Below are 25,791 nucleotides of genomic sequence, written 5' to 3'. Positions count from 1 at the left end.
CTGTTCTAAATCATTCAACAGATAATAACAATAGAGCCCATTCATATTTTACCACTTTTCCAAAGACACAGTTGCTGAATATGTTATTTCTTAGAGAACAGTAAAAAGTAGACTTTGCACAGACCTCCTCTCTTGTTTTGAGGTAGATCCTCCCCACGTATCCGTCCTCTGTGCTCCAGCTGGAGACCAGTCTGACCACCTCCTCGTCCGGAGCCAGGGGTCGCTGCTGAGCACAGCGCTTCGCCTCACTGCGCTCCTTCAACAGAGGGGCCCGCTCCTCGCAGAGGAAGTAATCCGATGGATTCCCAGATGATGCTACAACCTGTGGGAGAGTGAGAAGAAAAACCTAAAGCTCTGAAGATCGGACATTCTCCTTTAATTTTCTGGAGGGGCTGTTTGTGAGACCCCCGAGAAAGAAGTAGGGGAAAATGTCTGACAGACCAAAACATCAACATAGATGCCAACTTGAAAAAACAACGGAATTTGAGAGCTTTTGATGATAAGGGCCAATTTTCCATAGTTCATCACTGAAAACAGCTAAAATGTGACAAATAGGAAATCTCCTGAGAGGGTTAGAAATCCGTCTGGGAGTTTCTACGCTCACATTATTCAAGCGTCGTGAATCTTTATCTCTCAGTAACTGACCGTGTCCAGCAGCTGCTTGGCGGTGGTCTGCTCGGTAACACAGAACACGGTGAAGGGCTCAGGACCAGGAGCCCCGTGCACCGTCACCCAGTGCGGCTGGGACGCATGTTTCTCCTCCGAGCTGAACAGCTGTGCAGGGAGCAGGAGAATCTCAGGTTAATGAGAAACACACAGTCATGACGGTTCTGCTTCATTAGACACTTCTCTCCTTAGAGAGCAAATCAAAAAACTAAGTGATAGAATAAAAGCAGGATTTCTTTTGAGTCCACATCATCAAAACATAAGTCTGTGACGTTTGAAAGTCTTACCAGGGATGAGGGAGTGGCGCCCCCTGTTGGACCCTCCTCTATCCTGCGGCTGTAGATGAGTAAGCCGGAAACCTCAAGTGGCTCGTTGTGCTGTGTCCTCAACTGGACGTGTCTATAACCTGAAACACACACAACAAATAAACATTCCACTCTTTAAGAAATCCTGAAAACGTACAGGATTATTGCCTGTTTGTGTTATGACCTCCACCAGGGAAGTTGTGTTATCCTCCATGTTTGTTACAAAAATTTGGCATATTAAGGAAAACTCTCACACACACATGGTTTGAACTTCATTAATGTCCTGAAGATCAGTATAATTCATATAAACAGCCTCTGTTGCAATCAGATCTATTCTTCCACCTGAGACTCGTACCAGGTTTGAGGGCTTTCAGGGGCAGAGTCCTCTGAGCCGTCGTCTGGGAGCTGTTGTTCTCCACCACGGCGACGCGCAGGAAGCACATGTCCTCGAAGTGCACGGTGAACTGGAAGTGCTCGCTCCACATGGGGTTGAGCGTGTTGCGGTGGATGGGCTTGGTGCGGAAGTGGCAGCTGTCCACGGGCATGCCCAGGACGTCCACCTCGATGCAGGGGCTGCCGGCGCTGTTACCGGGACACACGTTCTGACCAGAGACAATCTGAGAGAAAAGAGAAAAGTGATGAGCAAATAATCAAATAAGGTCAAGTGTGAAAAAACACTTGACGTTGATATCATTTTTACATCAGCCCTGGTTTCTAAATCAGACTTATTTTCAGTTCTATTGATGAAAAGAGGCCTGAAGCCAAAGTCACTCTGACCTGGCAACAAAGACTCTCTCTACACACACACACACACACACACACACACACACACACACACACACACACACACACACACACACACACACACACACACACACACACACACACACACACACACACACACACACACACACACACACACACACACACACACACACACACACACACACAACCTGTAACCCGATTAGGTGCAATAAAATTCAGGCTTTAATTTCATATTTTCAAACAACGAGCATGAAAATGAGGCAAAGTGATGAAAACCACAGACAGAGAAACAAAGTGGAGCCGGTGGACGGAGACTTTTTATGAGGTCCTGTTCTCATTTACTGGTAAATAGAATTAACTGGATTCATGACTGTCAAATAGTGAAAACACATAAAGATCAGTTCACAATAAAACTGTCCAAACACACGTTAATGGGCCGAATGTCTGTGCAGTCGCTGAAGGTAGAAGGAGGAATGAGAGAAAACAGACCAGAGAAAGATTTCAGAGCTTAAAGAGACGCTACGCAACTTTTTAACCTTAAAATAGAAGGTTTATTGGCACAAATTGAGGATAAAGTAATGAAAGATGTTTTCACTAGTGTGTTTCATCTAAATTGTATGAATTGATGATTTCTTTACTCTAGAAATGGGCCCTTTATATTTAAATACTTTATATTTACCTCAGGAGCTGCAACATGTATCATCACCACTAGATGTCACTAAATTCTACACACTGAACCTTTAATTGTCGGACACGGAGCCCACAGAATTAACGTGCAGCTGCAGAGGGCGCTGTTGCACCGTATATATGAAAATACAAACTGATGTAGAATATTCTGGATACTTAAAATCAATTAAGCAATTATTTCACAAAGAGTAGAACCAGTATTAGAAAAATTATTTGCAATGGCACAAAGCTGAGTCCAGATTCTTGTAGGAAAATTAAAATGCAGCACTTGTGAAATCCCACCTGACAGTTTAAAAGAGGCGAGCAGGAAAATGATTGAATTTGCAGGAAACCAAAAAGAGCGGATGAAAAGGAGTGAGGGTGAAAGTGCAGAGAGAAACCTCTCAAGCAGGAAGCGATCAAAGAGATTGCTCCTCCGCTCGGCTCCATCCATCACTTGAACTCACAGTGAGGGAATAGACAGCCGGGCTCATCTTCTCCACGTCTCTATCCATCGGACAGAACTGCTGATAGAGCAAACAGCTGCGGTCCCACAGCACCGCCGGCTTCAGGACGTAGCCACAGCCGCCGTTGGCCTCGAACAGCGCTGTGTTCAACTGCATGGGCAGATCTGTGAGGAGGGGACAGGGTAAGGAAATCAATCCGGCTTTTAATTGTAGCCTGTAAACCTCAACTCCAGAGCACCAGCATCAGCAAAGAAGACAACGGAGATAAAGATAATCGTGGAGGATAATATTGTCTCTATTGTTGATTGTTGGAATCTTAAACTGGAGTCTTTTTCATCGTTTGTTTTTGGTTGTAGATGAATCAGACTAAAAAAGAACATGTCAGCGTCTTCATGCACAAAACTGGCTGATCGTGTTTTGTGTTTTTGGAAATAAAAACCCGACGTGATGATTTGAGAAGTGGAGATAGATAGATGGATAAAAACAAAGGGATGACAGAAGAGAAGAACAGGGAAGGGAGTGCACATGGATCAAAAGAGAACGAGAGAGGAGAGATCTTTAAAAAGAAAATAAGTTAATCTGTCTGAGTTCAGGCGGCGAACACAGACAAGAGGCGAGAGAGGTAAAGAGAAAAGAGAAAAGAACAGAGAGAAGAAAGAGAAACAGGCAGGAAGAGGATTAACAAGAAAACTAGATTTAAAAAAGAAGAGCACTTTGGGATGAATAATTCCCTAAAGCGCAAACAAATCATTTTATCTGTCACTTTTCAGATATATCCAGTGTGTCGTCACCAAATTTAATCTAAATTTCTGGAAAGTTGGCTCGAGTAGAGTTAAAGCATTTCTGCCGATTCTGAGGTAAAAATATAACATTATCAAGTCGAGTTGAGAACATTCCTCATTCATCTTTTCTCCTTTATCTCATGATCATAGACTCTGAATAAAGATGGACGACACATCTCCAAGTCCTCTCGCTATCAAGAAATGAAGCCAAAATATCCCGGATACAAACGCTGACATTGCAGCCACCCACTAGATGGCGATCAAGAGGTTTCACTTTTGGTGAGTTGTCATGTCGTCCATCTTTATATTCAGCCTGCGTTTGGCACTAGATATTTTGTTAAAATAATATTTAAAGATGTTTTCTTGTGAGTGACCACCAAATTTCCAAAAAGGTGACGTCAAAATCCTGTCATCCTCACCATCGGTCTGGTAGTTGAGCGCCACCAGCTGAATGCCGTGCAGCCAGAAGAGCAGAGGGTTCGGGTTGGTGGAGTCGATCCTGGTGGCGGCGGGATACGTCCTGAGCAGCTGGCACGCCGTGTGCTGGATCAGCTTCTGAGAGTAGCGCCGGCACAGGCGCTTGGCGGCGTTCTCGTTGACGGAGGAGACGTGGTAGCACTTGGGCGTGCGGATGATGGCGCTGAGAGAGGTGGGGGGGTTGAGGGTGGGCGACGTCTGCTGCTCCTCCCAGCTGAGCCGGTCAGCGCCACCTGGAGGCAGGAGAGGGGACAGGTAAAGGCCTATTTTCTCAACCAGCAGGGGCACATGAAGACAACGAAGGTTGAACAGCAACAACAGGATTTGGAGTCTATTGAGAGTTTAGCTCTTAATAAATATCTCAAGAAAGTGCTGATGTAAAACTCTGTGCTAGTTTTGGTTCAGTGTTGATAGGCCGGGTAAAATTGGAGATATTTATATATATTCGATGTAAAAATCATATTTACACTGCCCTATACTTTTGGACCTAGAGAGATGGAGGTTACTGTTTAAGTGGGAGTCTTGCTTTCTTCTACTGTTTTCATTCAAATTCACATCCACCCACTCCTCCTCAGTCACATCTACATTTTTCACACTAAGACGTACTAAGACCCCCGGGCCCTGCCTACCTTTCCCAGGGGTGCGGCTCTGGGCTGTGACCTCCCCTGTTGTGCCGCAGCGAGCCGGAGCGGTGCCAAATATGGACTTCCTGCTCTTCCCCCGGTCCTTCCCTCTGCCGGAGCCGGCCGGAGACAGCGTGGACAGGCCTGGTTTCCCACACGACAGGAAAACAGAAGAGAGAGAGAGAAAGTAAATAATGAAACGCAGACACGATGAAGACTAAACAATGATGATGATCAGTTTCCTTCTTCCTTTTAACTTCCAAGTTGTTTTTACAAAACACATAAATCCTTTTTCTCACAAAGCTGACACTTCATCATAAAGAGGATTTTGCTCTTTTGTCCTACAGGCGTCATTAAGCATGTTTGCACATAAAAGACACAGCAGGAGCTAAATTTGGATTTGAAGTGTTTTATCGTTTTGAAAATATTCCAAACATTATCTATGGTTAACTTATGTCCATTATAATAATACAAATCTATTTATGATAAACTGATGCATGTAACACAGTCAAATCTGTTTCTTTCCCCCAAGGTTTGACCGAAAGAAAAATGTGCCATGAATATTTTAAATGCCAAGTATTCTTGAGATGATTTATTTGGTTTTACAAGTGGCCCATCCTTCTGGAAGCAGTGCAGACAATACACAGCAGCGCTCTGTCTGCCTGAACTGGGCCTGTTGCCCTGGCTTCTCTCTCAAGATCTCAGGTCCCTGGAAACAGTAAACAAATAAAAATACTGGTGGAAACAAGGGGCGGGTTTATGAGGGCAGATGTCACGTAAAGCAAAGAGGAGACGAGCGGAGGAGAGGACACTCGAGGGAGGACAGAGGAGATAAGAGGTGGACATTTAAAAAGACAAAAAGAAATATTTGTGATGAAGATAAATGGTGGCAAGGAGTGGACACAGCTCCCAATAAGAGGAAATAAAGAGGAATTTTATGAGGCTACAGAGTCAAACATCCTGAACTGCTGAGCAGACTATGTATTTAGAATTCAATATTCTCATTTGAACCACTTTAATCATTGATATGTCTGCTTGAGAAAGTGGTGGGTCACTTGTGACCACAAAAAAGCAACCATGTGTTTCCCATGGGGAGAAAGAGATTGGTCATCCTAGTGGGTGTCCTGTGTGGGAGAGGAACGCAGTGTAACACGGGGATATCGAATGTCATCAAGCAACAAAAAAAAAATAGCCATCAGAAACATGGGGAAATGTTTGACCTCTTAAATATAACATGGGAGCGGGTGAGGCTTCATCTATTCTACGTTTTGATTGGTTTTCAAACTAAAGCGATATCCAGATTGGCCGAAAAAACGCTCGTCTCCTACTCATATAAGCAGTTGTATACTTCTAAAATTAAAAGTTTTACTGCAGAACAGCTGTTTACAAAGTCAGCAATGCTTGTAATTGATTTTCCATGTTACGTTCTACACGCCGGTAGTTTTCTTTAGAAAAGGGGTCATGTGACAGGACCCGGACGCATCAGCAAAGGTTACATAACGACCGAAAAAGACCCAATCACAGCAAGCGGCTGTGATTGTGTACATCATCGTTTCCAAAGAGTAAAACACAGACCCAGAGTGTTCTGACTGAAACGGTGGCAGCAGTATTTACAAACGTCTCAGTTTTAGCGTGTCCATAGCTGCAGGGCAGACAAGAGCAGAGCACGCAGAAGATAGGATGTAAAAAGTAGAAGAGGAGAGGGTGGAAGATGGAGGAAATGAAATCCACGTAGGAGAGAAGGAAGCCAGGGAGCACACAGTAACAATCAGCGATGAGGAGTATAAGCAGGGAAAGGACTGTTTGACAACGAGACAGAATGATTATATTTCTCTCTACCCGGGAATTTCACAGCCTGGCAGTAGATGACGAGGTCGGACAGCTCCTGGGCGATCTGTCGACTCTCCTTCTTGTTCTGAGGAAGGTAGAACTCCTCGCCCAGCTCCATGTCAAACACCTACAGGTGCAGGGAGACACAGGACAAGAGAAACGCTGTTAACGTTTTACCAGAGGAGACACTGATGTGCTCCTGGAGCAGGAGGTGAAGAGAGGAGAGAGGAGAGAGGAGAGAGGAGAGAGTGGGAGCAAAGCAGCAGAGATACGTGTGTAACCTCAGTGGCAGATTTTTAACCAATTTCATACTTTTACACCACTGAACTCAATCTGAACATGTTTCTTGTCATCTTGACCCTTTTACAGAATATATTTTAACGTAGAATATGTGACTTTGGCTGCTCGGGGTCTCTGAATGGAAACAATAACTCTTCACCTACATTGACTTGAATAATATTGTGGATTTCCAGTGTTTAAACATTCAAACGCTGTGGTTCCTGTACCTTTCCTTTGCTCTGCGTGGTGCTGTCAGTCTTCTTCATCCTCTTTGGGACTTCATCAACAGGTTGCTCCTCTTTGTCTGCCGGGCTCTTCCCCTCGGGCTTGTCGTCCAGGATGTTATCTGTGATACAGACACAACAACAGATTCGTTTTTAAAGAAGAGGGGGAAAGGTGTTGTTTTCTGAGGGCGGACACGTTATTGTTATGTTATTGTTATGTTGATTAATCGAGTGTTGAAAACAAACAGCCGAAGATGTGATCAAGAAAGTACAATCATATTAAAACAAATGTCTATTAAACGTAACCCCTGCACGCTATTTCCAACCCTTATTAAAACTTTTAATTGGCGTTGCAGTTGCTCTCGATATAATGTGAAGTCGTTAGTAAGACGTATAAAAGCATCTGGGAAATGATTTATTTTTAAAACATTATTTCAAGAGAGGAACCAGGTTTCTCTTGTTACTCTAATGAGGTCAAAGGTCGAGTGCAGCTTAAAGGGATGTTTGCACCAAAGACAAGAAAAATAGTGTTCTGCTAAACTATATTAAAAAGTTGTTGGAAACATTTTATGGAGTTTGTTAGAATAGTTCTCAACTTCTTAACTACATCTCTGAGAAGACTTTTATTTTGTAACCCTAGCTCACCTCTATCTGATCCGTTTGAAGTGGAAGGAAATCTTTGAGCACGTGGGAACAATCAGAGAATAATTATAACGGAACGAGCATCAGCAGTGATCCGGTTCATCCCTGACTTTACTCACAGAGCTCGTGATCATGTTCCTGCAAAACAAAATCCCCCCGAGCACTTTACTGCTACTCAAGGAAAAACGTCTATTTAACTGTAAACAGGAGCGAGAAGTAGGGAGTTCTTCCCTTTTGCCTCCAGTCCTCCTACGCATTCATCGCAGCCAAAACCACAAACACATCAACTTTTCTTCTATTCATACACACAACTTTGTTTGAATCCTGACATGTGGAATCTCTTCCTCAGAAAAGGGTTTGACAGCAGAGATGACCCCGGCTGTCAGGGCTGCAGACAGTAGCCGGAGGAGTGAGCTGGAGCCGACTGGAGGGAGACGAGGGACGGACGGTGGCAACTCTGCAGTTTAGAAGTCAAGTGTTTGTGGAGAGTGGAGAACGGTGAAGTGGAGACAGTCAGGGAGCAGGATGTCTTGATATCTGACTGGTTGGTTAATGTTTGACTAAAGGAGGGTTTGCTAAAGGGGGGGGCTGCAGCAGCAACAGGAGCAGGCTATGAGTTTGAGATGTTTTTAAAGGTCCATGACCGGTAAGGTCTTCTGACAGGGACAAGCAGAGGGATTAGGAGGGAGCGGAGCTGGGACCGGGACAGGGTAGTTTCCCCCCCGATGTGTTTTTTAGCATGGGGGCAGCGCAGGGCCTGAGAAACCAGATGGCTTTGTTTTGTTTCCCTGATGAGCCCGGTCAGCCACCAGCGAGGTCACAGACAAATACAGTACGGAGGGGTGGAGGGAGGGAGGTGAGGCGTTTGTGGGAGACAGAGAGAACAGGCGGACATTGTGTTGTGATTGGAATGTATGAAATGTTTGTTTTTTTCTATACGCACGCATCTTATTATGAATATTTTAAGGTCAATCAAGTGAACCTGGTGCTTGTCCTCGTTCAGATTTGGCTCAACTTTTAAGAACCAGTTTGCGTTTCCACAGGCAAGAGCCACGTCATTACGTCACTGTCACTGTTTCCAGGCACAACATCAACAATGGCCGACTACTCTATTGAATTGTGCTCCTGTTGTGCAAACCTACACTGGCATTCAAACACGACCGATTCAAAGCATTTGTACTGATCGTTTCAGTTTCTTCAGTTTCTTTCCTGCTGTTGCCATCTCTCTCTGTACATACTCCATCGCAGGCTTTGTCCTTGAAGCTCCTTGCAACTCATACCACTGCAGCTTAGCTTTGGCCTTGATAACATTAGTTCTCACGTTGCAAAATATAAATTGAATCGTGGTCACAACAAAGTTTTAGTCACAATCAGCCTCTGATGTAGGTGGTGCTTTCTTCTAGGCCCACAGTGTTGGTGGTTGCTGGGTTTGAAACAGCACTTAAACCGTCTTGGTGGAAAAGATGTAACAGTTTTCCCATCCCCCCCCCCATGACTCAGCACTGATGAATCCAGAGCAACGGAAGGTATCGAACCCCAAAACAACCGGACAAACACGGAGACAAAACACAAGCGCACATCGCAATAGCTACATAAAAAACAACACTCTGGTTACACTGTCAGTACAATGTGAGGCAATTTGATTTAAAAAAGGACGATGGATCAGGCTGCTTGTGAACACAGTCACTTCCACTGACACACGGCACAAGAAGAGCTGCTGTAGCGAGGCAGGAGGAGGTTGGGTTGCTTATCACACGGCTGCAGTTACATAAAGGTGATAAAACATGTGGACATCATAACAAACACTCCCCGTGTCTCTGACTTTCCATTGTTAGTAATCCAGCAGTGATAAATATGATGGATGGCACCATAAGCCATTGTGAATTAAAGTGATTACAGAGGAGAACTTTACTTCTCTGCTGTTGTTAAAATGTCTGAAGTTTATTTCACTAAATACAGGACTTAGCATATTGATCAAATGAGGTTATTATTTTTAAGATTTACAGCCATCATATTTTAAGAGCCATCAAACAACACAACCTCCACAACATTTTTTTTGCTATCAAATGGATTAAATTGACTTATTTTGAGTTTGTATAGGTTTCTGCATATTAAACTATGTGTAATAGTTCAATCTTGATAGCAAACAGCACCTGATTCTGTCCATTCACACAGCAGGGAGCCGGCAGCTCATACAGGTACAGACAAGAGTCAGTTCACAGTAGCGATGCAGATCAGTAGCAAACATCCACACACCAATGTTTCCTCTTTAATTATCCTGCAGCGGTAGACAACTACAGCAAGGGACGGTTATACACAAAAAAAACTCAATCACAATGTTTAATTTAAAGTCGCACCATTAAGTTACAATACCGGGAAGAATAATAATATTACACTATAGATGTAATAATCAGTAAGAAACCATCCACTACCACTGCAAAACCAAATTAGAGGGAAACACTGGTACTGGGAGGAAGCGCATCCGAGCTGTGCATTTACCTTCCAGGCCATATGAGGCAGTAGAGGCTGTGAGGACATCAGCTAAGTGGGTTTGGGTTAAAGGGGGAAAGATAAAATAGGAAAAAGGAAGGGAGTGAAAACATGAATAGAGACTCGTGTTGGAAAAAAAAGAAAAACGAGAAACAATCAAAACTAACAGAAGATGAATCAAGATAAGAGGTTACATGTGATCGATGTGGTTTTTGACCCGTTAGTTCAGTTTCATGTTGATTTTGAGCTGAAATTAAAAATGTGCCGCTGTTACGAATCCAGTTACCTTCATCCTTACCATCTGATAGAGACTCATAGTCGTAGTCGTACTCGTCTTCTTCCTCTTCCTCCTCCTCGTTGGCGTGGTTGCCAGGTGATGTGACCCCCGGCGACCCGTTGCTGGCCTGAGCCTGCATGTGGGCGAGCTGGTGAGCCTGAGGAAAGGGAAGTTGTGTGAGATAAACTAATATTTACAAAAATCTATTGATTATCTGGAAATATGCAGTGTATCATCTGCTGACTGTCTATAGAGTGTGTGTGTATGTGCTGAAGTACACAAAATGATGTGATGAGATTTAGATTTGAGCTCGTTAACGTTAATAATTAATGAGTGACAGCACTCTGACGGACGTACTAAATATTATATGTACTCGTTCAACCTGAAAGCACCATTATAGGACATCAGATATGAATTATGTACAAGTTCATATATTTGTGTGTGTGGACCACAGACTGTACGTAAAGATGGACGACATGATGGCTCCCCAAAAAGTGAGGCCAAACCGTCTTGATCGCACCCTGGTGGCTGGCTACAGTATAGGTCATAAATCGTGCCCCTCCGTGTTAGTGGATGGGACATGGAGCAAAATTAATAAGTCAATATACACGCAATAGAATCTTTTCTCAAAGTTTTTGTCATTTTAGGAAGTTCTTATTTGTTCAAGTGTTCAATTTCCTGTAAGTTTGGCTTTGATTAGATATTTGATGGTTTCCGGGTAGTGGGAGGACATCTTTATCGTCCATCTTTATTTACAGTCTACAGTGTGTGCATGTGTGGAAACAAATGTCTCTCCTCTCAAACCTTCTGTTTGAGGATGTCCACCGGTGCCTGGTGGGCTTTCAGCTTCTTGTTCTTCAGCAGGATCCTCCCCCGCAGCTGCAGCGGCGACGGCAGGTGAGGGTCGTCGCTGAAGTCGCTTTCGCAGAGGAAGCGCGTCACAAGACGTTCCCCGAACACCGTCTGGTGGGGTCAAGGTTTGAACATGACGGAGACAAGTGAGAGGAAAATTTCTGCTGAAGGATTCCACAACAAGTGAAAAAATGAAAGTGCTTTTTATCAACAGAAAACAACATTACAGATAAACAAGCCCCCGGTTGACATAAGCTGCCCGCAGGCATCAAGCTGTCTGAACATGAAAGACTTGTCTTTATCAAGCCACTCAGAAGCCGGTCTCCAGGGAGGACGGATGAAATGCTGGGAAGTTTTCTTAGATGAAAGCACGATGATATTCTGTGATGTATCTGCCCGGTGCCCAGATATGTGCGGCCTTGAGTATACAACTCAAAAGAGAAGTTGTTGTAGGCTTAAGATTTTTTTTTAAAGTGAGCGTCTGACTGGACGTCTGCCAGCGTCAATGCCCGGAGCAGCTGAGAAAATCTGGTCAAGAAACGAGAACATAAACGTAGTTCTACTCTTGCTCAAGAAGACTGAAGCATTTTCCTGGTGACACTTGTGCGGATTGAGTGTTAAAATGCTGAAAGGTAATTTCCATCTTTATCTCATTAGTGAATGTAACATGGATGGTTGGTTTTCTATGAACAGCTGTTTTTAGACTTGAGGAAAAGTTCACAGAAAAATTTAAATTCTCTTAAATCTCGTGGGTTTTCCAAGTTGGCATCTTTGTCTTCTGAGATATTTGTATTCTTCCAGGTTTGTGTCCATCGTGTGTCAGAATCGTCATCGACAAACTCACTCACTTGCTGTGAACTTTCCAGAACGTTGTGGTTACACTTCGCCGTTTTGGAAAATGTCTGGAAAATATCCAATGGCTCCAGTCTTCCTCTTCATAAGCGTCGTGCATGATGTATTGATCGGTGAATGGAAACATACCTTGAAGATCTCCGCCATCTTGCGTTGCTGAGGGAGCGAGCAGTGGTTCTCGATGGACAGGACGACCGGCATGTCCGAAATGACAAACGCAGCCCGGTTGATGGCTTCCACCACATCCTGGAGGATCATGGGAGAGATGTTATTCTAGAAACTCTGAGAAAACAACACTAAAGAGGTTTATTTTTAGGTACGGCTTTAAATGTAACACAGGCACCGGTCCAACTCTTTTCTGAATTAAATTATTCATATGCATTTTCTGACCTTGAAGGGTATTTTAGTGGTGAGTGTGTGTCCGTGGTAAATAACCGGCATGCCGTCATCTCCATCCCAGCAGTCCAACTCAACGCTCCTGCAGCCTTGCAGCAGCACCTGAGGGACCAACACACACACAACTTGAGATAAACACTTAAAAACTGGATTTATGGATAAAGAATATCTCAAAACCTCTGGGTACAAACACAGAAGGTGCTCGTCTGACTCACGTGACTGTACAGCTCAACAGAGGACTCTCCCTTGAGCTGGTGTCCCGTCAGATACGTGTTGTGAGAGGACTCGATGTAGTAGTAGGACAGAGGATAGTGCAGCTCCTCCTGGTTCATTTGGGATTCCTCATTACGGGACGCAAAGTTGTCCTTGTCCATCAGGTATCTGGTGCGGACAGAGAACTAGATGAGCTTAGATTACAAAACGTGAGGTTGTCGAATGGATTACAAGCCATGATTTAAGATCTTTATCAACGTGTTGTACGACAGAAATTTATAAATTTGAAAGAAACGTTCCTTAATTTGCCACTTTTTCGTAATTCAGTATTTAACTTGTATTTTTCAGCACTGATTTTATGATGCAATGTATTTTGAAATATTAAAATTGTTCCTCTACCTTGCAAAACCTTCAAATGACATCCAGCCCATTTGCCTCATGCTTGACGAGGGCTCAAATTTCTGCAAGAGAAAAGCAAAAAAAGAATCATTAGTTCATCACAAGCTCTTCATCCATTTCAGGTTAATACAATGTGACATCGGTCCCTTCACCCCTCCAGGAGGAGCTCTCTACCTGTATAATGCTGAGGATCTCGTCGTAGCTCAGGTGATCTCTCTGACAGTTGACTAAAAAGTCATTGAGCTGGGGGATAGCCAATCCCAGCACGCCCAGTGATGCGTTCTCCACGCCCGTCCCGTTGGTCACGATGCTGGCTGCCGCTATGGCGTCCGAGATCTGCTTCTGATTGTCCGACATCTGCTGCCTCGTCCGGATGAACAGGCCGAGATCTGAGCCGTTGCGGGTCAGTAGGTCTGGAGAGGAGGGGGGAGAGAGTTGGTGAGACCGGGACAGAGGAACTGAAGAATAATGTTTTACTACAGGTTTTTTGTCTGATACCGAGGTCCGGTTGCAGCCCAGTGTCTCTGTCGTCTATCCTGAGGTTGGTGTAGAGAGGAGCGGACTCTGGACTCGATCGACTGCAGGGGACAGCGAAGATGTCGAACAGCTCCTTCAGGTCCTTCCTGCTGCGGATACTGTGCAAGGAAATGATTCACAGGGTTTTAGCAATTGCCACAAACACAAATATGCAGAATTATTGTTTATTACTGTGTATTTAGATTTGCAGACAGAGCACGTTAGAAAAACTTTCATTTCTTTCGTTTGATAAAATGAAAACGTATTTCTTGTCTCTTTTTCAAGGTACGTAGGTCATTGTTGTCTTGGAGATGGCGATTCATGAGTTTGATTCATAATGAACACTTCATGAACTCCGTCTGCCGTCTTCATGGTCTAAAGGTTTTTGAGACGCTGTTCTGTTGAGTATGGAATCTAAAAAGAAACGGCTGAGCTGCCGATGAGCAAATAGTCCACATTCTAAAAATGTAGGAGTCCTGGTATGAGAACAATCTCCTACTTATCAAAGCAAAACACTGTTTCCTTTGATTTGACATGGACAAATATTGCAGAAGTTAAATAACATACAGAGAAGAATATTTGGAAAATATCCTGGACGTGATTAACTTGAGAAACATCTGATGAATTTGTTTGATCTCGTCGTCTTTCGCCGCTTTTGATAAAAACAATTATATCGGAGGGAGTGAAATGGGAAAAATGCTGAAATGATCACGACATATATCAAAGCTTCAGGCCGTGGCTAAATATATTAAAAATTACATATAACCAGAAAAATGTGTTTGATGCTTGACGATGATGAAGTTTGATGGTTTGAGTTTGGCTGGATAACACAGAAACTTCGAAGAATCAAAACGTGATATGTGGACATTTCAGTAGAATATATTTCTTTTGTCTTGTACCTGAATGATTTGAAGAGCTCAACAAACTCGATGAAGCTCATGGTGCTGTCAGAAATCATGAGGTTCTGGAAGCCTCGGAAACAGCCTTTTCCTCGGCCGTGCCAGGACCTGCTGCTCCACGTCCTACAACCCACAGAGAGAAGAAACAATGGCTAAACCCAAAATCAGAAAAGGAAGGTTTCTCAATGTCGGTGGGGTCAAAGTTTCACACTCCCTGTCTTCGTATACACGGTACATACCCTGGCTGCGACTTGACGGTTCCTGAAAGGACTGGAGAGGATTGTGGACGGGACGGGTTGGACCCCGCCATGCTGGAGGAAGAGGAGGAGGACGAGGAAGAGGCAAGCAATCCCGGGCTCTTATTGGATGAGAGGGAGAAGGGTCCAGGGAAGTTGTCGTCTATGGACATAAAACAGGAAATTATAGGAAATTATGTCACAAATTGCTATGCTCTTTAATTAAGATTTGTTTTTAGCTTTTTTGGTTATAGTCACTTAGCATACATCTAAAGAGTTTGGATTTATTCCATAAACTTGATTGTCACCTGGATCCTCTTGGTCGATGCTGTCAGACTCCGGCCCGTTCCGGTACAGTCCCTCCTTGCAGCTCCGTGTTTTCCTGGAAACCATCTCGTCATCTGTGGCATCCCCACTGTCTCCCTGTGTTCGGTTAAAACCATAAAACCATAAAACCATAAAATCCTTAAATCTGTATGAGTTTTTAGACCTAACATGATGTATAAATACAACCCTTCATGTACCGACCCTGACAAGGACCTTCTTCTTCTTCTTGGCCTTCTCGTTCATGCTCAGCGGGCTGTTCTTCTGGGCTCCAGCTTTCTCCGCTCCACCGGTGCTCATGTTCCACCTGCGCCCCCCAAACAGCTCGATGGCCTGGGCCAGCGTGGGGCCTTCGTACCTGCCCTCCTCCTGACAGACACACACAGGGAGAAGAAAGAAAGCAAACACATAGATTAACTTGAGCTGAAGGCCACTCGCATAAACTCATTGGTGAGTCAACGTTTTAATGACATCCACTGTGTGCACAAATCCGAAAACAAAATGAATTGAAAAATGGCCAAGAGGAGGAACACTGACCTTGATTTGAAAATGTTTTGGGATCATTGTGTTAAAGAGCAATAAAGAAACAAAAGGAAGAAGCTGACAGACACCACGCAGGCTGTATTTACCTGATACAGGCTGACATACTGCCTCCGCAGCCACTGCAACCGCTGGTCAGGAAACTTCTTCAACTTCCTGGTTGCGTTCACCAACTCTGACAGGCCCTTGTGCAGCACCCGGGCCGTGTGATTGGGGGCCACAAAGTGCAGGAGCCTATTTCCAGTGGTCAAGAGATTATTGATTGAAGGTATTTCCTCATTTTCTCAACAGTTATCATTTCATCGATGCACTACAGTTCAACTACTGGATTTGATAACACACCACGAACCTGTTGTCAGTGGTGCTGAGGCCGTAGAGGAGGCTGAGGCCGTTCTCCTCCACCGTCATGTGGCTCAGCTTGTTCTGCAAACACACGGCGTGGACGTCCACTCCTTGGTGACCCAGAAACACCGCCTGCACATTCAAAGAAACACATTGTTACATGAGCCGTCTCTCACCCATGACTGTGAAATGCTTCTGAAATAAAAGTATTTACTAATCTTGCAAGATAAAGGAGTATTCTTACAAAGCAGTTAAATTTTCTTTTCCTCTAGATCCAGATTTTTAGATTCACAAATAAAGTAAAATATTAAAGAAAGTCAAAACAAATTCCTCAATCAGTCCTAAAATTCGATGGCCTCATTCTTTGTAATCCCTCCAGTCGTTTTTGTGAAATGAAAACTAACGAGCAAACAAATCAATGCAGATGAAAACATAACTTCCTTACAGGTACAATTTTTTAGACTAGATTTGAGGATGAGGGCCGTTGGTTCGAGGGTTAAGATGAAGACTTTTGCAGCCGACATAAAAACAACATCTACAAACCTTCACCACTCCCAGGTCCAGCAGACCTTCAGCCAGTCCGGCCACCACTGTCTGTCCTAATCCCAGCGGCTGCTCCGGAGGGGGGGCTCCTCCGCTCTGAGGTTTACCTGCCGAGAGTCAACATGTTCATGACGTGTTCGAAATGTAGTAAAGGCACAAATGCCTGTGTCTATCTGATTGTGAGTGTGTTACAAAAGAAAATGCCTCCTTAGGATAAACACATCAAAAAAATCTTTACAGCAAGGATGCCAGTTTTTAATGAGAGAGGAAATGGGGCTCAACACATTCAGATACAAACACATTCATCATGTTTAAAATATCTCAACAACAGACAGAAATTGAGTGGCAGAATAAATAAGTGTTTTAAAGTGGTGTAGCTGAGAGGAGATAATTGTGTCTTTTAAATCACACGGAGTTGGCTGTGATGAATCTGTCATATTTTACCCCAGGTGAGCGTTGTGTTGTCAGGCTGCAGGCGCAGCAGACAGCGGGCGCTGAGGTGGCTGTCCTGGTCGTAGTGGATGACTGTGGCCCCCTGCAGCAGAAACTGGTGGACGTCGGGTTGTAGTGACAAGACGTACCTAGAAGACATGAAAACAAAGAGTGTGAAGTGTCTGTGGTGCAGAGCTGTACGTTTGTGTGTGTGTGTGTGTGTGTGTGTGTGTGTGTGTGTGTGTGTGTGTGTGTGTGTGTGTGTGTGTGTGTGTGTGTGTTTCCTACCAGGGAATGAGCTCAGTGCCGTGGCTGAACGCTCGGTGCGTCTCCTCGGTTCCCTGGAACTCCACCTCCTTCCCCACCGGCTCAGACGACAAGTCGCCATCTGAGTCTGACAAGTCCCCGACCATGAATCTGAAAATGGACAGAAGTTGGTTTCGATATGAGGTTGGTGGGGAAAAAAGCAAAAAATAAAAACAGGGAAATTAAGTGTCTACGTTTTTTGTTAAATGATTTTCTGGGAAGCAGTTATTTGGAAAATGCATTGATGTCTACTCCAAACCAGAAAACGACCTGCATCTACAGTACGATAAGCAGCACAAAGACGTCCTCTGTACTGTGGTGCAGCGGTTGAATAATCAAAAACAGCATCATGCATTTTTTTTCACATTTGCACATTATTGGACTACTTAGACACGTTTCTACCCAAACTGCGACTGAAAGCATGTCTGGGTGAGGTTAGCCCACAACACTAAAACTCCTGAAACTCTGAGAATCACTTACAAGACACGGTTTGATTCTGGCAGCGTCCTAAACGAGTGGGCACTACAGAGCGGGAGAGTGGGACAGAGAAGGAGGAGAGGAGGGGTGAGAAGAACAAAAAAAACGTGGACAGGAGATTTGACACAAGGCTTTAAAAGTGCAAAAAGAAAAGTAGAAAAAGGAGGATGCCGCTGGGAGAGATAACAGGAACACTGGAAAAGAACTGCTAAACCTCTCTGAGTAAGAAAGATGATATTTATCTCTATCCGAGTGCCGGCGGACGAGCCGAGCTCAAGTAGTGCTATCCTGCGCTCTAACGCCAAACGATCACTCTGAATCACAGAAAGCTGTCTCAAAAACAAAGAGAAGACAGTCCAGGTTTCCTCAACACGATCAACACAGCACGAGCTTGAAATCAAATCAGTTTTCTATCAAGTCACCGGTGAAGTGAAAAGTAGCAGAGCTCTGCACCATCCGGCCCGACAGGAAACAAACCTGTTATCTGTTCTCTGCGTGACACAGGAGGTGAAGATCAGTTCATCTGCTAACAACCTGTAAATACCCTCCAGGCTTTGGAGAGTGACACGTTTCTTTTTACAATGTAGTAACAGTTATTTAATTTCAAATTAAATGTGATGAAGCTCAGAACTTGATGAGCAAAGGAACGAGCATCCAGTTTATCTGTGCTGCAAAATATCTACGTTTACTTTCAATGCACTGTAAAGACTTTATTATTTATTATGTATTATACTGTTTGATGAATCCCATGACACATTTCTTCAAATTTGTGCCATTAAATAAGCAACTTTTACTATTTTGGTTCGGCTAACAGAGTCACTGTTTGTCATGTGATGCTGCGCGTTGAAATAACTTGTTTGTGACTGTAAATCTCAAGAAGGGGAGAAAAACAAGGGCACTGACTGGTTGTGGCAACGGTCCCTGAAAGAGTTGCTCCTGGATGCAGGGGACGGGCCCGTGGAGGAGGGACTGGTGGACGCCTCGTCGGGATCCTCGGCTTCCAGACTGCGATTACAAGATCTGGAGGAGCAGAGGAAGGGGCGTCAGAAGGAGGTTTGAATAAGACGCCTTTACGTGAGGTGTTTTTCGAGGGAGGCCGTGTACCTGATGATCTGGAGGATGTTGCTGACGGTAGCTTCCTTCTCTGGGACGTGCAGTCCGTTGGGACCGGACCGGGACATGAAGTTGTGCTGGCCGATGTAGTCGGACACAAACTAGAGAGAGAGAGGAGGAAATGTCTGATTCTCACAGCCTGGATCAGATATATATACATGTGTGTAAACCTGCAGGTGTTTCCTGTACCTCTATAGCGCCCTCTGTGTTGTCTGCAGGTGGTTTAAGGCTGATGATGCTTGCTGTCCCGTCTAACGCGTCACTCAGCTCCTTCAGGAAAACCCCACAGAATGGGACAACCTATGGTGCAGGGACAGGACACAGACATGCTTTTAACCAAAGGACTGTATTGTTTATTCAGGAACAAGCATAGTTAATGAAACTAATGCATAGAGAGGATGAACATGACCCCACCTTGCATCCTGGGATATTCAGAGCTCTGGTCACAACCTTCTTGTACTCGGACGAGGACTCGTGCTGAGCCATGGCGTCCTTCAGGCTCCTCATGGTGTCGATGTCTGACTGGTCCATGAACTGCCACATCTTCAGCACCTTACGAGACCTGGCAGACAAAGAGACCGTCAGCCGGCTGCATGCGTGTGTGAGAATGTGCGTTTTGTCTGCGTGTTCCTTAAGAACCTCAGTCCTGCCAGGAACTCCATGACGCCGTTGTAGTTCCCCATGTTCCAGCAGCACTTAGCGACGTGGACCAGGTAGGAGAAGACCTCTCTCTTTTCCTCCATGGATCCTGCAGTCAGGACGAGCCACGTCACCCAGGAGCTCACCTGTTGATACAGAGGTTGATACAGAGGTTATTATCAGACTCAAACTGATGAAAGAGTAGTGTCCGTCTGTGTTTGTCTCAGGATTACTCCAAAAACTACTCAACCGATTTCCATTCATCGTTATGAGAGGGTGCTGCATGACCCAAGGACGAATCCAGTGCATTTTGGTGCAGAAAAGAAAAAAGACGACCAAGAATTTCTTAAATCATCTTGTGAGATCGGACGTTTCTTTAACATTTTCAATCATTTCGTAGATCTTGATGGAAACACAGGTTTAGGTGACTGATATTCATGAGTGTGTATTTGGTGCAGAGCCAAATAAAAAATAAAATCTGGATCTAGTGAATTTAAATGTGGTTGCATAAGGAAACCGTTGGACCTTTTGGCAAACACTCAATTAGGGTCTTGGACATTAATCACCACAGACATAAGCAGAAACTTGCATCAAAATATTTTTCTGGACTATTAATTAATTAAAATGTTATTAATATTTAAAAAATAAACATATATAAATGAGCCCCGTATAGGAATAAGATTCTATAAACCTTGAACTGGTCATGAAAATGTTTTCATGGGAATCAGCAGTGTTGATACCAAACCACAGGATGACATGTAACTGTGTTAGTTTGTGACACTCCTCTCGTCCCTTTTAAACACTGGTATGTCAACTTGTGTCTAAAGCGGTAACGTATGCACAGGAGCACGTCAGCTGGCCACACACACACACACACACACACACACACACACACACACACACACACACACACACACACACACACACACACACACACACACACACACACACACACACACACACACACACACACACACACACACACACACGAGAAAGAATGAGATCAGATATCAGCTGCACACTGCCTTTGCTCCGTCTGCCCTCAAGCTCATGCAAAAGTCACAAAGCAGATATTTATCATGGTCAGCTTCCTTTCACATTCTTTGTGATGTACATGCACACACACACAGACAGACAGACAGACACACACACACACACAATCAAAATACAGGAAAAGATCAGATTTCAATCTGGCTGCTCTTTGCTCTCTCGCTGAATGTATTCTCACGCACGCACGCGCACACACACACACACACACACACACACACACACACACACACACACACACACACACACACACACACACACACACACACACACACACACACACACACACACACACACACACACACACACACCCCACTGCAGTCAGACTTCACAGGGACTAAATAAAGACACACTAACACACAAATATGCATACACACATGCACGCAAACTCACACACACACATACACACAATGTAATAAGGTACAGGTTTTTTTTTTTAGGATGTTTCTATTGTGACACGACTATTCTGACGATTTCCTTTATTTATTTATTTTACCTCTAAGTGGGTTATGACATAAGCAAGTACAAAAATCATACATAACACATGCAACCAAACCCCATTTTCACAGAATCCTGACCTTTTAACATTCACCAGGTATGAAGCCGTGGAGACTCACATATCAACCTCAGGCGCTTACATATACAATTGAAGGCCCAGTGTACACAGACAGCTCTAGATAGGAGCTCGTGCATACACAGAACCTACTTCAAAAATGTGTAATCTACAGCGTTTGATAAGATTTTATTGGTCTTACTAGAAAAAAAGTGATGATTTTCAATAATAGTGTCACGGTTTGTTAGGTCTCATATTTCCTCCCTGTCCAATATGAGCGAACGCATGACAGTTTACGCATTCCAGTGCGATAGGAGCCCAGTCAGAGGGCAGAGGGTTGGGAAGGTTACAGTGAAAATCAAATCCGACCTCAGACACTTAAACCGTTTCCTCTAAACCGTTCTCGCTAGTGTAACGTCTCTATTCACTCAAACTGAGGAACAGGAAAACGAAACTTGAGGTTGCACCAATCATCTGAAAAATGGATTATGCAGTTGAGTGGAACTGGCGAAGGAAATGAAATGAAAATAAATAAATAATTAATGAAATATATAAAGAAATGCATGAATAAAACACCGATTGGATAAAATACTCCATCAAGTGTCCTGGTAACCACCTGCAGAAAACCATATGACGGCATCCCGCCTCTTTGATTCCAGCTGGAAACTGCTGCATGTCACACCGCCTGTCTCTTCCAATGTTTCATATCTTTACTGTCACTATCAGTGAACAGGAACAATGCCAAAAAGGACCCTTGAGAATCATCTAAAATCATTTGCACTGCAGAAAAGTTAAAACATGGACGAAACCTTAAACTTCGTACATGGAGCCAGGTTTTTAAACCTAAAAACCTGAAACTTTTTAAACCTAAAAACCTGAAACTTTTTAAACCTAAAAATCTGAAATTCCTTTCGACTTGTCACTGTGTTCAGAAGTGTCAGCTTCAGATAATCTCCCCCAGAGCCAGAGAGGATGCAGGGTTTCACTTTCAGAGGCTCTCGATTCTACTGTATATGGCTCTCTGACAAACAACCCCGCTGCCCCGCTGCCTCTTATCTGCTCTACTCCCCTGCGCTGTGCTTGCCAGGATGTGCGTGCCTTGTGTAAAAATCTGCTATCAGTCACTCGGAGCATTACGACATAATGCGGAGCCCTGTCAGCAGCTGAGTTGAATTACAATCGCCAAGTAAATCGTTCGGGACATCTGCAAAGTGGCTTCTCGAGCAGCCCGCGGATCGTACGACGCTGGCACCTCTTCTGATGTTGCAGATAGCAAAAGTGTGGACTCGGTGTTGTGGGTGACAGATAAATAAAAACAGGATATGAAAAGAGAGAGAGAGAGAGAGAGAGAGAGCAGGTAACAGAAGGAAAGAAAGAAAACACACAACAATAAAAAGTGTCTTCAAATAACAGCCTTACTTCCAACTGATGTGTTATAAGTATCAGCTCGACAAAAATTCAAGCGCACACACACACACACACACAGAACCGGAGCTGGGTACAACTTGATCCCCCCCTTTGATGTGTGTCTGTGCATCTGTCCGTCTGTCTGTCTCCATCCGAGCTCGTGTTCTTAGCTGAACTATGAGGGGTCAGTTTCTCCTTGATACATGAATTACATAAGCGAGGTCGACAGAGAACTGTTACATACTCAACACATGAGCACATACTGGTCCTGTCAAAGCTAAACACTCTAGACGGACACAAAGGGGTCCAGCACCGCTCAGCCGTCCTCGCCTCGCGATCCTTCCCCCCGGCCGTGATCCCTCACTCCCATACATGGCTTTAAAAAATGACCGGGATCAGAACCATTAGAGCACGTTGGACTTGAATTTACAAAATGTTGTCTGTCAAGCGTTAGGAAGGAAATAAGACACTAAAACAGATACGGTAACATTGCAAAAACAGTGACAGCGTGTTCAATATAAACATCTCTTTTTGGCATTGAAACAAATTTGTACTGTGTGTAAAATACATTTCCTTGACAAAAAAAGTTCCCATAGCCAGTGGTGATACCTTTAAATGTCTGGTTTTGTTCAACCAACAGTCCAAAACTAATATATTATTTCCATCTTAGAAGCTGGAATGGATGATTTATTTTGTGCTAAAGTAGCATTAATAATAGAAATAAATGTCTGTTGCACCTTGTTCCCAAGATGTAAAAAACGGCTATTTACACACCGACACCCGGAAGTTCAATGAGCGTCATAATGTCGGATAGGAAAAGGTGCAGCGTCAGCGTCTAGACAGCCAAAATAAAGGAGAAGAAGAAAGTAGCACCATCACCAAGGTGTCATGTTTCCATCAACGCCAATCAGAGCCGAACAAACCTGTGTCTCCTGCAGAGTCACTTGAATCCTGATTGCATCGATTTCTACTACAGACAAAATCCAGATGTTATTGGGAGTTAGGGGGTTTGTGGACAATCCTTTAACAACTGTCACTGAGGAAAATGGCAGTAACACTTCAGTGAGGACGCTCTTCGCCGATCTTCCTCTCAGTGTCACGGTCTGAAGCCACATGAGGACTCCATCAGCGTCCTCACAGGCAGAATCCCCACTGTCACTGGTCTTTTGGCTCCATTGTGCCCATATATGGCTCTGATGCACATTTGGGGAACTATTCCTCGTCCTCTTGCCGACTCAAATCAGAAGCAGCTGATGTGAAAGGCACGCAACTTAAAGGTGACATCACCGTTCTCCATCGCTCTCTCTCTTTCTGTCTTTCACTTTCTCACCAGCGCAGATTTGTTTATTCTCAAAGTCACTCACCATAAAGACACGAGGCCCGGGAGGGTAACCTTAGCCAACTTGCACCACTGCGAGTGTGTGCACGGCATGTGTGTGTGTGTGTGTGTGTGTGTGTGTGTGTGTGTGTGTGTGTGTGTGTGTGTGTGTGTGTGTGTGTGTGTGTGTGCTTCAGTCAGTGAGCTGATAAGTTGGTACGATTCGCACGGCAAATACAACAGCGTAAAGAAAAACACAATTACTGCTCTGCCGTGCTTTTCAACCTTTCACTTTCATGTCAAGTTGCAACACACACACGCGTTGTACCTCTGATGATTTCATTAAGGGCACGAGGTATTGAAACCAGAGAAGCACTATATTTTCTCAAAAGCAATATTTTTCTAATAGCCAAGAAGTGCCCACATTCAATATGAAAGATTCTATATCTGTCTAAGGCTGAGTATTAAAAAGTCAAGGTATTTATCAGGATCCCTCACCTCGTTGAATCGTGTCACCAGGTCCTCCACGGCGTTGCTCCGCCGAGCACTCTGGGTAGGCATGGCGGGCGCCGACAGCGACGGCTTGAGGATCGGGTGGCGTTTAGTTTGACACTCGGGACTGCCCAGGTCTCGAGTGAGGAAGCAGAGGTAGTCCAGGGGAAAGACCTGAGGTTCACACACACACACACACACACACAGTGCTGGGGGTGAGTATTTCTTATTACACTGACAGGAGAAGATTAATGACTGAAACTAAACTGGAATTACTAAATTGTAAACACTACACATAATCCATTTCTCCTCATCCTTCCAGAATCTAGAAAACAGGAATCATGTTTATCCAACCTCCTTAGAATAATAATATATGGCAGGAGAACTTGATGAATGTGTAATCTTTCCCCAGTTGGTAAATAAAAGTTGTTTTCTTTGTTCTAAATCAAAATGTGTGTTTCTGGAAATCACAAAATTCGTATTTTCTCCCCGACTTCTAAACCTCGGCGTGTATCGTCTGAGATTCCTCGTACCCGTTGGTAGAGCTGCTGCTCTTGCTCGGTGAGGATACAGGCGATCTCCTCAGGGAACTGCACGACGTGCCGCAGCTCCGTCAGCTCCTTGCTGATCCCGCTGACGCTGGGAGGAAGAGAGCTGCTGCTGGTCATGCTGTTGGCCAGCTGACGCTCTGCACGGACAAAGACGAGAAGAGCGAGCGTGAATTTGACATCAGCATTGGATGGAAGGAGGGAGGAATGAGTTGAACTCTTGGCACGTACAGAAAGACAGGAGGGAGTGCCGCTCCTCATACCGGGGTGATAAAGAGGGGAGCGGGGGAATGGGAGAGAGGAGAAATTAGAAGTGAGACATTATCTACTCTGATGTTTGACTTCCAGCGGGAAAGCTTTAAGCCTCAATGAAACGTGGAATCACTTTTTCAGGATTAGCCTGAATGTCACAAGTCCTCTGATCCATCCATCACCTGCACACCACTCTCTCTCTCTCTCTCTGCGTCCTTTAAACCAGACAGAGGAAGCCTGCACACCTCGTCCTCTGCAAGTAAACAGCATTGATCACCTGCCAGTTCCTCTGTTTGGATTTCACTCAGGTCCATTAGTCTGTCTGTTTACACACACACACCCTCACACGCACACACACACACACACACACACACACACTCACTCAGGCAAACCCGTCCTCATCCCTGCTAACAAAGGACTAATGGAGGGTTTCTACACTGGTGCTCGAGCTGCCAGGTAGACATACAGAACATTGTCGGGATGGATGCCACATAAACGAACAGCCGTGATCCAAACGCTGGAGCTTTTCCAGGAAACATTTGAGGGACTCTTTGAGGAATTCCACCTACATTCGACTGCAGTAGCTCACACATCCTATTTTA

General features: G+C 44.4%; 1 protein-coding gene across 2 annotated transcripts in view; it reads right to left on the bottom strand.

Annotated features, from left to right (window-relative positions):
- plce1 (phospholipase C, epsilon 1) overlaps positions 1-25,791 on the bottom strand; it is a 79,614-nt gene that overhangs the window by 6,469 nt on the left and 47,354 nt on the right. For both annotated transcript variants that reach the window (XM_047338336.1, XM_047338335.1), the window contains exons 8-42: positions 24,923-25,077; positions 24,396-24,563; positions 19,573-19,718; positions 19,348-19,495; positions 19,123-19,233; positions 18,925-19,034; positions 18,724-18,840; positions 17,824-17,865; positions 17,326-17,454; positions 17,050-17,186; positions 16,606-16,712; positions 16,070-16,194; positions 15,810-15,954; positions 15,385-15,549; positions 15,165-15,279; positions 14,860-15,019; positions 14,621-14,743; positions 13,704-13,840; positions 13,380-13,618; positions 13,206-13,267; positions 12,809-12,974; positions 12,588-12,695; positions 12,327-12,443; positions 11,298-11,456; positions 10,515-10,650; positions 10,226-10,267; positions 7,088-7,206; positions 6,591-6,708; positions 4,758-4,895; positions 4,071-4,361; positions 2,870-3,033; positions 1,327-1,588; positions 954-1,072; positions 646-774; positions 125-322 (exon numbers count right to left, since the gene is read on the bottom strand). In XM_047338336.1, the coding sequence (XP_047194292.1) occupies positions 125-322; positions 646-774; positions 954-1,072; positions 1,327-1,588; positions 2,870-3,033; positions 4,071-4,361; positions 4,758-4,895; positions 6,591-6,708; positions 7,088-7,206; positions 10,226-10,267; positions 10,515-10,650; positions 11,298-11,456; positions 12,327-12,443; positions 12,588-12,695; positions 12,809-12,974; positions 13,206-13,267; positions 13,380-13,618; positions 13,704-13,840; positions 14,621-14,743; positions 14,860-15,019; positions 15,165-15,279; positions 15,385-15,549; positions 15,810-15,954; positions 16,070-16,194; positions 16,606-16,712; positions 17,050-17,186; positions 17,326-17,454; positions 17,824-17,865; positions 18,724-18,840; positions 18,925-19,034; positions 19,123-19,233; positions 19,348-19,495; positions 19,573-19,718; positions 24,396-24,563; positions 24,923-25,077 (4,907 nt within the window). The remainder of the gene's footprint in view (positions 1-124; positions 323-645; positions 775-953; positions 1,073-1,326; positions 1,589-2,869; positions 3,034-4,070; positions 4,362-4,757; positions 4,896-6,590; positions 6,709-7,087; positions 7,207-10,225; positions 10,268-10,514; positions 10,651-11,297; positions 11,457-12,326; positions 12,444-12,587; positions 12,696-12,808; positions 12,975-13,205; positions 13,268-13,379; positions 13,619-13,703; positions 13,841-14,620; positions 14,744-14,859; positions 15,020-15,164; positions 15,280-15,384; positions 15,550-15,809; positions 15,955-16,069; positions 16,195-16,605; positions 16,713-17,049; positions 17,187-17,325; positions 17,455-17,823; positions 17,866-18,723; positions 18,841-18,924; positions 19,035-19,122; positions 19,234-19,347; positions 19,496-19,572; positions 19,719-24,395; positions 24,564-24,922; positions 25,078-25,791) is intronic.

This window comes from Hippoglossus stenolepis, chromosome 21, assembly GCF_022539355.2.
Source record: "Hippoglossus stenolepis isolate QCI-W04-F060 chromosome 21, HSTE1.2, whole genome shotgun sequence".
Taxonomy (NCBI): Eukaryota; Metazoa; Chordata; class Actinopteri; order Pleuronectiformes; family Pleuronectidae; genus Hippoglossus; species Hippoglossus stenolepis.
This window is presented reverse-complemented; position numbering and strand designations above follow the sequence as displayed.